Source organism: Hemicordylus capensis, chromosome 5, assembly GCF_027244095.1.
Source record: "Hemicordylus capensis ecotype Gifberg chromosome 5, rHemCap1.1.pri, whole genome shotgun sequence".
Lineage (NCBI taxonomy): Eukaryota > Metazoa > Chordata > Lepidosauria > Squamata > Cordylidae > Hemicordylus > Hemicordylus capensis.
The window spans coordinates 204,250,656-204,264,552 of NC_069661.1; the positions used below are offsets into that span (position 1 = coordinate 204,250,656).

At 43.6% G+C, this 13,897-nt stretch overlaps 2 protein-coding genes across 4 annotated transcripts in view; one reads left to right on the plus strand and one right to left on the minus strand.

Moving 5' to 3' along the window:
- Window positions 1–6,650, minus strand: part of LOC128326329 (opsin-VA-like) — a 39,129-nt gene extending 32,479 nt beyond the window's left edge. Inside the window, exon 1 of the mRNA XM_053252985.1 lies at window positions 6,523–6,650. Within this exon, the coding sequence (XP_053108960.1) occupies window positions 6,523–6,607 (85 nt within the window). The 5' untranslated portion in view covers window positions 6,608–6,650. The remainder of the gene's footprint in view (window positions 1–6,522) is intronic.
- Window positions 1–13,897, plus strand: part of PLEKHG7 (pleckstrin homology and RhoGEF domain containing G7) — a 39,946-nt gene that overhangs the window by 13,175 nt on the left and 12,874 nt on the right. For all 3 annotated transcript variants that reach the window (XM_053252980.1, XM_053252982.1, XM_053252981.1), the window contains 4 exons: window positions 3,227–3,340; window positions 7,332–7,503; window positions 8,685–8,800; window positions 12,334–12,427. In XM_053252980.1, coding sequence (XP_053108955.1) covers window positions 3,227–3,340; window positions 7,332–7,503; window positions 8,685–8,800; window positions 12,334–12,427 — 496 coding nt within the window. The remainder of the gene's footprint in view (window positions 1–3,226; window positions 3,341–7,331; window positions 7,504–8,684; window positions 8,801–12,333; window positions 12,428–13,897) is intronic.

The following is a 13,897-nucleotide window of genomic DNA, read 5'->3' on the forward strand; positions in this document are numbered from 1 at the left end:
AACCCCCTAGGCGGTCCAGAAAGATACCATGGTCAATGGTACTAAAAGCCACTGAGAGATCCAAGAGGACTAACAGTGTCACCCTCCCCTTATTGATTCCCAATTGGAGATCATCCATCAGGCCAACCAAGGCAATCACCACCCCATAGTCTGCCTGAAAGCCAGTTTGAAATGAGTCTAGATAATCTGCTTCTTCCAAGAATGACTAGAGTTGAGAAGCCACCACCCTCTCAATCACCTTGCCCAACCATGTAAGATTGGAGACAGGCCTATAATTGCCTAACTCTGAGGGATCTAATGCAGGTTTCTTCAAAAGTGGTATTGCGCCAAATTCTAAACCTCATTGACACATTAGCATAGCCAATGCAATGATGAATACCAGAGGGGTAGTCATGTTAATCTGTTGCAGTAAAAACAATGGCTGTCATCCTGAATAATGGTGCACTTGCACAAGAATGCTGATGAGCTGTGACACGTTGTGGTGCTCCATGATACTGCGCGACCACTATTGGCAGATTCATGTTGCATGACTTGTCAATATCATCTCTGCACAACATCCTTAAGCTAGCACATCAACATAAAGCTGCTCCTGCTACTATAAGTGTGTGTGTGTGTATGTATATATGTCTGTGTGTGTATTACACACACACACACACACACACACACACACACACACGTATTACTGAGCATAGATCTTCATATGCACTCTGTACTATAATCTATTGGATTCAAGTACAGTCTTTCTCCACCTGCACTCTAACCGCCTGCCTTGCCGCTTCAACCCCCATAGTTCTTCTGTATACAAAGGGGCTAATTTAGAAATGGGTTGGGAGGGGCACTTAGGAGCAATTGTGTCTACCACCCTATTTAGTTTATTATTCCAAGTCCCGGGGTGTCAACAAGATTTCTGGCGGAACCAACCTTAAAACCCTCCAAGACCTCTTTGAACCTTATTGGATCATCCTAATAGGTCCTTCATTCTAATAGGACCATCCTAATAGGTCCTTCACCCCTGCAGAGATGGTTGTGGTTGTTAGTCCAATCTTAACCAGGTAGTGGTCCTTCCATGACAATGGGGAAATCACAGGCATCCCCACCCATGGAACACCTCCCTTAATGGAGCAGAAGACTAAATTGAGTGTATGACCAGCAATGTGCGTCAGTCCCGAGACCACTTGGGACAGGCCTATAGTTTTCATGGTTACTATAAATTCTTGAACTGCTACTGACAAAATGGTCCCAACGTGAACACTGAAGTCCTCAACCAACATCAACCAATGCCAACTCTGCAACCAAGTCAGTCAGCTCAGTTAGGAATTCTGTTGGGCAGCAGGGTGAACAGTACACCAACAGAAATCCCAATCTGTCCCTGGTGCCCAGACTTAGGTACACACATTCAATAAAGGCTAATCCTCTGACAGGAATCCTGATAAGGGAGATATTATTCTTATGGACCACAGCCATTCCACCTCTCACTCGCTCCACAGCAGAGTACCCTGGTGGGAGAAGCTGGAACCAGACTGGGCCACAAGCCTCCCCCAGCCAGGTCTCTGTGATACACACCAGGTTGGCTCCATCATCCACAATCAAGTTGTGGATTACTTCTATTTTATTTTGAAAAGACCTGGCATTACAAAGAAGCAGAGTTCAGTGGGTGGGTGGTTCTGCTCCCTAAGGTCAAAGAACTCGCAGGAGAACTGGAAGGGGTTACAGCTATTATGTTTCTGATCTCTCTTCCCCTGTAACGGCCTGCTGCCCCTGCCAACATCACATTTCCTTTTGTTCCCCACCACCACTGGAATAGCCACCCCAGAGGCACCAAACACTACTCCCATCTCCCGATAAACCAAAACACATATCTATATCAGGCCAAAACTACCTGTAACAGAGGAAGTATAACCAGTGACAGCATGCCCTATCCCAGCACTCAGTCCCACCACCAAAGGGCAGCTCTCTACAGGTGGCCCACCACTGGCTGCTCCTATGGCACAGCTTTGGCTTCTAAAGCAGTAAATGCTGCAGCAGCCCTTCCCCTCCATTCGACAGACCAAGCTGGAAAAGGTCTTGCAATCAGCCAGGACTGGGGAGAGGCCACAGGCCAGGACAAGTGGCACCAACAGACAGCAGAGTCTGTCAATAGATCTTATCATTTTCATTATGTTCTGAACAAACAAACAGAAAGAGAAAACAAAGTTCCTCCCACCCTGCTTCCAATCATTCCCTCCTCTTATTTAGCAAAGAGAGAGCAACTGGCCCTATCGAACCCAGCATCCTTCTGGTGGCTGTTGCTGGTGTCTACCTTGTGTTTCTTTTTAGATTGTGAGCCCTTTGGGGAGGGACAGGGAACTAGATTTATGATTTTTTAAAATGTAAACTACTTTGAGAACTTTGGTTGAAAAGCGGTGTGTGTGTGTGTGTGTGTGTGTGTGTGTGTGTGTGTGTGTGTGTGTGTAAAATACACACACAGACATATATACATATACACACACACACACTTATAGTAGCAAGAGCAGCTTTATGTTGATGTGCTAGCTTAAGGATGTTGTGCAGAGAGGATATTGACAAGTCATGCGACACGAATCTGCCACTAGTGGTTGTGCAATATCATGGAGCACCACAACGTGTCACAGCTCGGCAGCATTCTTGTGCAAGTGCACCATTATTCAGGATGACAGCCACTGTTTTTACTGCAACAGATTAACATGACTACCCCTCTGGTATTCATCATTGCATTGGCTATGCTGATGGGTCAATGAGGTTTAGAATTTGGCACAACTAAGCAAAAAGTTGGAAATGAACCCAATAGTAAGCAAGAGCATGTAACTAAAATTCCCCAAGAATCCTTGCCTTTCTCATTGATTTCACTAAGAAAGATCTGCAGCATAATCCTATGCACATTTACTCAGCAGTAAATCCAATTTAATTCAATTAAAGTTTATTCCCAAGTAGGATGCATAGGACTACAAGCCTATGTACATGTAAACATAGGCTGGCAGTCTAAATATTACTAAATGTTTAATTGTGATTAGATCATGCCCAGTGTGTAGGGATTCATAATAACCAACACAATAACCAACACAAAGCAAAAAGCAGCTATTAAGCAATCTCAAATACCCCCTGATCATGTAAACAGTGTTACAACTTATATAAAATGAGCATTATAAGATTAAAATATATGTCAGTTTTTGTATTCTGATGGCTAATGGCTAATATTTTTGTCTAGCAGTGTTTCCAAGGGAACTTGTGTCAGAGTCACCAGATCTACTGCCTGAATTACACATCTGCTGTCTTTTACTTGGAAAAACTGAAGAAAAGAGAAGACTTTGGAATCTATTTGAAAGTAAAGTGATTGTAAATGCTAAATAAGAACTCTGGCAAAATCATATTATATTATGAAAGCAGTTGAAAGATTTGTATTGCTATAATAGCAGTACTTTTACAACATACAGAAAAATTATTGCTTGCTGCAGGAAATATGCCTGATAGTTTAACTAGGATAAACTGTTTGGTGTCTTTTCTAGGGCAGATACATTTGCAGTATGTGCCCAGTTGATATTTTCTGTTGAACAAAGACTGCATTAGAAATGTCCAGCACAAATCTGGGCATCTTCAATTGAAAAAGTATTATTGCAGTAGCACAATATGTGCTTTTCATGCAAAAGGACCCAGGTTCAATCCTTGGCATCTCCAAGTAGGAATGAGAAAGATGCTTGTCTGAAAAGGATTGCTCTCCATTACAAAATTCAGTGCTCTATAAAACATGATACCTCTCTTATTCCTGCATACTAAGGCTATAGAAAACAGATATTACAAAGCAGCTCCAAGGTTCTCTTCTTATATACAGGGGCATGGGGACAATGGAGATGGGGGGGATGACAGTCCCTAGGCTGCCGGAGTCTGGGGGGGGCTGCCAAGGCACCCCCTCACACCTCCCCCAGGGTACCCCTCTTGCCCCCTCCTGCACCCAGCCAACAAACAAAGTGCTCACTGGCTAGGAATGCAAGGCAGGTCCCTCTTCTGCCCATCTTCTTTCCAGTGTTGGCTGGCTGGGAACTTGCTTCCAGCAAGGCAGAGAAAGAAACCCACCACCAGTCAGAGCTGGAATGTGCTGACTGCAGAGGATTGGGAGAGGCCCTGCCCCCTACATCAACATCAGGAGCACAGGGCATGGTAGGGATGGGTTGCTCAATCCTGATCCTCCCCAGTCAACACCAATATGGCGATGGGTCTGTCACAAGGCAGAGGAAAGAGTTCCCAGCCAGACTGGAAAGCAGCACTGACTGGGGAGAAATGGGGTTGAGTGCCCCATTGCCGATACTAGGCCACGCTGCTGCAACTGACATTGATGCAGGTGTGTGTGGTTAGAGCACACACCCCAGTTTAGAAGGGGGTAGGGGGTGACTGCAGGAGTTTGCCCCTTGGCCACCCGCGAGCTTCTTACGCTCCTGCTTATATATAATCTTTTCATCTAATACACCAAATACAATTAGGTGAGTGTGTGCAGCTAAAACCAGCTACTGCCTTCATCTGTAAAGCACATTTTAAAGACTGTGGAGTACTGTATCCAGTTCTGGGCCCCACGTTTTAAGACAGATACAGATCTACAGGAACTGCAATAAAGAGGAGGGCAACAAAGATGGTGATGGGTCTGGAAAAGAAGCTAGAAAGAAAGGTTGAAGGAGCCGGGTGTGTTTTGCCTGAAGAAGAGAAGACGGAGGGTGGCCATGATAACACACTTCAAATACTTGGAGGACTGTGGCACAGAAGAGGGCACGGACTTGTTCTTTGCTGCCCCAGAAGGCAGGGCTCAATGGGCTTACATTTCAGGAGGTTCTCCCTTCCTGGAAGTCTTCAAGCAATAAAATATCATCTTTGTGGGGGAAACAGTTAGTAGCAACCATTTCCTTCTGTGCAGGGGGGTAGCAATGCTGCCACCGGCCCATGCTCAGCTGCCAATGGTGGCTAGCGGCCCCCAGCCACCCCTGCGTCTGACACAAAGGAGTTGTGGTGGGGCTTGTGTGGCCGAGTTTGCATGATCAGGCTGTGTGCCCTGTTGGCAAGTATATTAGAGCCAACGCTGCATTTGCAACAGCAGCGGGGAGTGCTTTTACCTGCTTGTAAAGGCAGGGAGATGCATTTCTGGCCAGGCTGGGAACCCAGTGTTGGCTAAAGCTTTTCCAAAACAGAGCTGCTGATGTCAGCCACAGGAGTGTGGCTAAGGCATCGGGTGTGACCCTTGGACATGGTGGCCCGGGTTCTTTGAACCCCCCCTCCCCTTGCAATGGTGGCTCTGCCCCTGCTTCTGTGCCAATAACTTAAGGCTAGTTTGAGAGCCCCTAATTCAGAGCATACATTTCCATTCTGTAAAAGAAAGTTAGCAATTAACACATCAATTAGGTGTGTAAATTGCACGGGACATTTTTGAGTGTTTTCTTTTGGTTTCCAACTAGGACTGAAATAGTTCAGTAAATTATGCTTTTATTTTAATCCAACTTCTAATATGATATAATTTTAAAGGGCAGAGCTAGTCCAAAAGAAAAGTACCAGAAGGATAGATTTGTAGAAATTAGGTATGATACAGTATGCATGTACAGGACATTAAGGAAAGTATGGGTGCAAGATACATTCATCATCAGAGCCCACTCTTAAAAGTGCTCTTTCTCAGTTTAGTGTATTTATGGATACATGGCTTGTTCAAGAAAACAGAAAGAAAGAAAGCATTTTAGAAAGCACATACAGGAAGCAAAGCATCCATTCTTTAACATAAATGACTTGGGGTGGGGTGGGGTCTTGTTTAGCTTCACTTGGAAAGCAATGTGCCAAACTCCGCTCTTAATATTGTTTAACTGGACCAAATTCAATACAATTCAGTACTGCCAAGGTGAATGTTCCACATTTGTTTGCATAGCCCCACAGCCAAAGACTATTGGTCAAAAGAGGCAAAGGCTTTAGTCAGAAGAGAAGGTATGTTCCATACGCATGCCTTGCCATACATTTTTCTTGTCCTGGTGATGATCTCCAGGGTGTGGAGAAGTGGTCTTGTGGCAGTGAGCGTGAATTGTCCCCTTTGCTGAACAAGATTACTTGGTTTGCATTTTACTACAGGTGAGCACTGTCTGCTGTAAAATATTCCTCTTAGAGGATGAGGCTGTACCTCAGTGGTAGAGCATCTGCTTGCATGCAGAAGGTCCCAAGTTCACTCCCTGACGTCTCCAGGTAGGGCTGGGAAAGACACCTGCCTCAAGCCTTGGAGAGCCACTACGGGTCAGTGTAGATAATACTGAGCTAGTTAGTCTGACTTGGTATCAGGCAGCTTCCTAGGTTCCTATGAGCATGCCCCCTTCTAGGGGTGTGCACAAAACTGGGTTGCCTGGTTTGGTTCGAGTCTGAACAAGACTTGAACAGGACCAGGCATGTTCAGTTTTGTGCCACCCCAAATAATCCCGAACACACATAGATACCCATTTGGTTCAAGTTTGAGCCGGTTTGGGGGTTTAAAAATAAAAAATCAAACAAACTCACCATCTCCAGGAGTGCTGCTGTGGTGGTGGTGGAGGGGGTGGTATCTGGAGGTTTCTCTTCCCCTGCCGGCCTCCCCTTGTATCATAACAGTCCCGTTTAGACAGTTTTTGGCCTGTTCCAGGCCTCGGTGTAGTTGCAGCGGCCATTTTGGAGGCCACCGCACATGTGCAAAGGACACCTTCATGACCCCAGGGAAGGCCAATGGGGAGAGCGGGAACCTCTGGTGACATCCCCCCCTGCAGCCATGGCAGCACCCCTAGAGGCGATGAGATTTTAAAAAAATTAACAATTAGAACCCCAAATCCAGCCGCGGATGTTTAGCTCGACCTTGAGCTGAACCGGGGCAGGTTCAGTTTGAGGCCAGCTCAATGTTGAGCCCTTGAACTGGGCCTGTTTGATGTTGAGCTGGTTTGAATTAGAACTGGCTTGCATATCCCTACCCGCTTCTCCCTCTACTACTTGGAGCTCTGCATGCACATAAGCCTGATCTGCACAATCTGCCCCCACTTTTTGAGCAGGGTGAACACCACAAATCAGGTATCCACAAGTACAGGCTTCCTTGTTGGGCACTTACATCACATCATTACATTAGGTGCAAGGTGGGGTGTGTGCTCTTGTTCCTTAGCCATGGGATTGGATTGCCCCTCAGTAAGTATCTGAACTAAACTTAAAGGTTATGTTCCGACATCCCCCAAGAAATTTATGTTCTGTCTGTATACCAGACTATTGGCTGGTGGTACCAATCACTCCTGTTAGGAGGTCACACTGAATTCAATAGTCTTCACATGATTTTCCTTGGTATTCATTAGTGGTGTGAACAGAACGAACTGTGCAAACGACGCCATCTGTCAGAACTGCTGGTTGCACCTTTACACAAATTGACCCGCTATCCTCTCCTCTTGAAGAATATCTGGAAAAGTACTGATGCAGCAGAGAAAGAGATCATCAGTTCAATTAAGGAAAAGGTGGAAAAATCTATAAGTAAGTAGATGAAGGTCAAACAGCTTGCACCCTGAGTTGTTCAGCACTTACATGCTATTACAAGTTTGTTCTCCCAGACCAGGGGTATACATTCATTCCAGAACAAATGGAAAACTGAACTGAATCGGGCCCATTTTCTCCCATTTTTATTTGTCATGAAACAGGTGTCCAGATAAACAGTCCATTCTAGCCCCATCCTTATAGTAACGAAGGGGGAGCCGGGGAGTTACAGTTGTAGCATGGCAGAGTCGTGGACTTAAAAAACAAACAAACTAGTTTCTAAAGTATGAATGAAAGGAACACCTGAACTCCTCCTGGCAGCTCCTAGGGTTTTTTTTCCTTCACAATGTCCTGAACCAATGCAATGTCCAGGGCATTGTGGGGTGAAAATATAGTGGCCACCAGGAGATGCTCAGATGCTCATTTTATACTTTAAAAAAAGTTTGCCATGCTATAAAGCATGTCCCCTGGCCTCTTTATTATGCAAATGAAGGGTAATAAAATGGGAATTCTTTGGAAATAAACAGGTTTTAAATGAATTATATAACAAATGGACATTTAAACAGCAAACATGAACATAATAGCATTGCACGGGGGCGGGGTCCTTGAACATCCCTAACTAGGAATTGAAATGTGTATGAATAACTTTGCAAATTGCAGTGACAGAGAGACAGACAGTGAGGTCATTCACAGAATCAAAAACTCTGTTCTATCTGGGTTTGGGAGCTGTGTGTGCTTCTAATTTTTGGTTGTGTGGAAGCAAGGAAAGAGGAAAACCTGGGTAGAAGTGATGGTGTGGAAGCAAGATAGGAGGAAAAGCTACCCAGGTTTTCCTCCTACCTTGCTTCCACACAACCAAAAATTGGGCTTTTGGCACACAGCTCCCAAACCCAGGTAGAACATAGTTTTTACTGTGAAGAAAAAAACATCTGTCTCAAAACAGAACATACCACGGTAAATGCCTGAAGAATAATGTCTGGTGACATATCTTTGGTAAAACTTAAATTTGAACTCTCATACTCTAATATCTGCAAGACATCGGTTTTCATAGAATTTAGCAGCATGGAGGGGATTCGGTTCTCTTCACCACAGTGGCTGCTTATGCCTATAATCAAATCTGGTACTTTGTAGACATGTCATGATTTGCTATCCAACTTTGCTATCTATGGTGTATCTTCCAGGGGATTTGGAAGGGAAAGTGAAGTGGCTAGATAATTTCCAGAAATTTAAACAGCTTCAGGAAATCATAATTTGGCCTCCACTTTGGGATCAAGACAAAAGATATTTTGTTCCTGAGGTAAGCAATTTACTTATCAGTACTGAAACTGCACCTTTTAAGAATCTATATATTTAGCCCTTAAAATAACACGGAGATCTAAAATTTGTTGTCATTTATGGTGTAGCGTCATAGGAAATTCAGAGAATCATTGAGACATTTTTGCACTAACAGCTGGGATAGGTTTTAGGCTGTGTTTTAGGTTCCTAGAATCTTTCCCATTTTATTGTATATGCTATCAAAATGGCAGGCAGTAACAGTTGCAACACAAAGCAGAAATATTCAACATTCCTTGATAGTGGTCAGCCAGCAAACTAGGCCAAGGAGACATCAGGCACAAATTTGATGTAAGGGCAGCACTCACAGTGGTGGCTACAACACAATATACAACTCCAGCTTTATATTGTTGTTCATTCACAGAGGTGCACTTAGGTAATTTTGGAGCCTGGACCTAAAGGGCTTTGGAGGCCCTCCCACCGCTGGAACCCCCCAACCCCTGCAAGTTAAACATCATCCCCCTACACACACACACACACACACACACACACTGTGACAAACACAGTATAGTTAACATGTGGGCTATTGAGCAACAAACAGCAACTGAACTCACAAGAATATAAAATGGGTATATTTATGCAAATATGCAGTAGCAGAAACATATCAACACGCAACTTAACATATTCCCATCCCACATATTTCTTGCCCTACTCCCCCCTCTGTCTCTAAAGCACCCAGCACAGACACTCGGCTAACTGGGGCATTGTGGCCCAGTGGCAACCACACCACTCAAGGCAAGCTAAGGAGGATTTGGGGGGCCCAAGGGGGTGTGGAGGCCCTGGACTTGGGCCCCGGAGTCCAGGGATAAGAGCACCACCGTTTATTCATAACTACCAATATTTTAGGAATTCTTAAAGGCACTAACAGGGTCAGGAATTTATTGAGGACTAGGGTGTGCTAAAGCATATGTTGATTGTTGATTGAAGCATTTATATGGATGAGATATAGCCATTTGCTGTGCTAACTGGGCAGAGAGGCATCTTCCAACATAGTGGCTTTCTTATATTTAGGAGAGCAACTGCCCCTTCCTATTCATCCTAGAATAGAGTTCCTCCCAGTGGGTGTTATTGGGTTGTCTTCGTTGTTAGACTGAGCGTCATTGGGACAGGGGACCATAACCTAATTCCTTTTGCTATGTGAACAGCTTTGAGGATATTTTTTGTTGAAAAGTGGTGTGTGTGTGTGTGTGTGTGTGTGTGTGTGTGTGTGTGTGTAAGAGAGAGATTGTTTGTTTATTTGCTGAATTTATATACCGCCTAATATCAACATCTCTAGGTGGTGTACATAATTAAAACATAATATAAAATATAAATCATTTAAAATTCATAAAAAGATAAAAATAATAAAAAATAAAAGCACATGAAAATTTAAAAATTAGATTTCAGTTAAAAGCCTGGAAAAACAGGTAAGTCTTCAGGGTCCTCCTAAAAACAAACAGAGAAGGAGATGCTCTATTGCAGCAGGGAGTGAGTTCCAAAGCTCTGGGGCAGCCACAGAGAAGGCCTGGTCCCGAGTTTCTACCAAACGAGTTGGTGGCAACCATAACCGGACCTCTCCAGATGATCTTAATAGGTGACAGGGTTCATGAAAGAGAAGGCACTCTCTTAAGTACCCTGGACCTAAGCCATTAAGGGCTTTATAGGTAATAACCAGTACTTTGTATTGAAAGTTCGGAAACATATTGGCAGCTAGTGCAGTTCTTGTAGAATCAATGTTATATTGTCCTTTTGGGTAAACCCAGAAACCAGTCTGGCTCCCGCACTCTGAACCAATTATAGTTTCCAAACTACGTACAAAGGCAGCCCTATGTAGAATGCATTACAGTAGTCAAGCCTAGAGGCTACCAGCATATGTACCACCGTTTTGAGGTCAATTGTCTTCAGAAATGGACATATCTGGCATATCAGCCGAAGCTGATAAAAAGCACTCCTGGCCACAGCCTCAACCTGAGAAACCAGGGATAGTTTGGAATCCAGGAGCACTCCCAGACTACGAACCTGATCTTTTAGAAGGAGTGTAAACCTCATCCAGAACAGGCAGATCTAAACCATCTCTCAGATCCCGACCCCCTACAGACAGTACCACTGTCTTTGTTTAGATTCAACTTCAGCCTGTTATCCCTCATCCAGCCCAATATCACCTCAGGCAGGCACTTAGGGAGGTCATGCCATTTCCTGATGAAGTTGGTATGGAGAAATAGATCTAGGTGTCATCAGCAAATTGGTAGTATCACAGACCAAAATTCCTGATTATCTCTCCAAGAGGTTTTATGTAGATGTTTAAAAGCATTGGAGACAGTATAGAGCCTTGTGGAACCCCACACTTCAGCTTTCACTTTTCAGAGCAATAGTCTCCAAGCGACACCATCTGGAATCTTCCAGAGAGGTAGGAACGGAACCACTGTAAAACAGTGCCACCCAAACCCACCTCCTTCAAGCGACCCAGCAGGATACCATGGTCAGTGGTACTGAAAGCCACCGATTGATCCAAAAGGATCAGCAGAGTCACACTCCCTTTGTATTTCACCAGTTGGAGATCATCCATCAGGCAGACCAAAGCAGTCTCAACACCATAGCCCACTTGAAAGCCAGTCTGGAAAGGATCTAAATAATCTGTGTCATCCAAAACTGCCTGAAGCTGAGAAGCAACCACTTGCTCAATCACCTTGCCCAACCAAGGAAGATTAGAGACAGAGTTAACTAGCTAACTTTGAGGGATCCAGTGCAAGTTTCTTCAAATAAGGTCTAATAATAGCCTCCTTAAGACAAGGAGGCATCCTGCCCTCCCTCAGAGAAGTTTATGATATTTACCATACCCCCTCTAGTAATTTGACTGCCAAGTGAATTAAGCCAAGTTCGGCAAGGGTCAAGAGAGCAGGTGATAGGACGTACAGTCCGAAGCAGTTTGTCCACATCTTCAGAAGTAACAAACTGAAAGTGATCCAATTCAATCATGCAAGAGGGGTTGCTGGGCACCTCTACGATAGACTCTGCAGTAACTGTCGAGTCTAGTTCAGCGCAAATACAAGATATTTTATCTGCACAAAAGTTGGCATACCTATGTTATCAATATGCTGGTAGTAAACAGGTGGAGTTCACATTCTTACAAGAATGAAAATTCAAATTTGCAAAACAAAGCAGACGTTGTTGCAATGGGAAGGGTAGTTTATCCCTATTTTCTTTTAGAAGAGCTACCAAAGTAATATGGTGGCTGGAAAGGGGAGGTTAGAGATTTTAGCAGGTACTTCCTGAAGAGTTTTCAAACTTGTTATCCAAAAATATAGAAGAAACCACATGTATGTTATACAACACAAGTACAAGAATGCCTACACATCTCCAAAAAGATGTGTACTGATTTGTACAAAGATGGTTATTATCCAATGCACATTGGCTGCCATTAGATTAAATGTTCTATTGTCTTACTCGAGCTTTTAACAAGCATTGACTTCCCAGCTATGAAATCAGACTTACATGGTTATCTTTTCTCTGCATTACAAGTGTCTCAAGCACATACTAAGGGACAACCAAACTGAAAACATCTTGTCACCTACAAAGAGATACCTTCTTCATGAGGGAAGACTTACTCTTGCAGGTAATTGCGTTTTGGCGGTATTCAAATGTGTTTTGGACTTGCGTTTTGGACAGCATACAATTGTGTTAAATAAAATAATAAAAATAAAAATAATAAATGCTGCATTCCAGATTTAGTGGATATACCGGAAAATAGGCAGGATGTAAGCATAGTCAGGAATAATCTGCAAATCTAAGCAGAGGGTATGAATTAAAATTAGTGTGGCAGAGAATGAAACATGGCCAACCCAGAGTATATCCAGACATTTGGAGGACATTTCCCCCCGCTGCCCTGGGATATTGAATCTGCTAAATTCAGCAGAGGTGTGTGTGAATGGTCACAATCCTAAATCAGAACATCAGTCTACAGAGAACTGATCACATGCTTGGTCCAAAAAAATTTATTTCCTCTGTATGTTTATGATACATTTGTGATGTGAAGTGACAAACATGAAACCCTCTTGGAATTCACAAAAGCTTCCCTATTTGGTCATCTTGGCCAGGTCAGCTGCCTGGTCTGAATCAAGATGTGAGTGAATGGTGAAGCAATTATATCACCAATTTAGCAGAAACCTAGACTGGGGGTGGGGGTGGGGTTGTGTGTGTGGAAATCTCTCAGTCCAAGAAAATGTTGTCACCAAGAACGCAGACTAAAGGCTGTGTTGTAAATCAGCCCAAACCTTGTTTGAAGAAAAGAATAGTACAGACATAATTCCTTGAAAATGCATAGTGTTTCCAGACATCATAATACAAGGTGGAAATAATATACTATTGACAACAGCTAACAATCTTGTCAAGACAAAACTGAAAGCCCATAATTCTTACACAGATGAAATGCCAACCCAGAGAAAAAGAGCACTTTACTGAACTAAATATAAAGCATAGTGCTGAAGTGTGTTCTGCTTCTCCGTGCTTCAAAAAAATTGGGTCATTTTTCTTGTTAGACTGAAAAGGAAAAGATCTGGATAATAGCTTCCATTATTTTTAATGGATATCTAAGACCACAGTAGAGCTTTGGCCAGCTAAGGTACTTAATTCTAAACAGACACTAAGCAGAGGCATTGGAAGCCAATGTTGATATGTTAGGGACAGCCACATTTGTCCTTCATATATCTGTCGCATGCATGTGTAAAGCAAGGGATGGAGGTCCAGTTTTAAGGTGTGCGCAGATGAGGGGTACTGGAGCCAAGCTAGAAGAAATGTACCATCATTAGGTACATTTCCTAGTTTGGCTCCAATACCGGAAGTCAGTTGGCTGGGGAGAAAATGGACTAAGGGCTAATTTGGTTACTTCCTGAGCCCACACAATTTAGAGGAGGACACCCTGAGTACACTTCTGTTGTGATGCCTTTCACAGCTCCCAATGCCCTCTCAGTACTTCCGTTTATTGCACAGGGAATATTGTTTATTTGAAGAACTGCTCTACATAGATTCCAGTTTAAAACAAATATTTGGAGCATGTGTAGAGCAGTCATTCAGATGAATAGCCGCC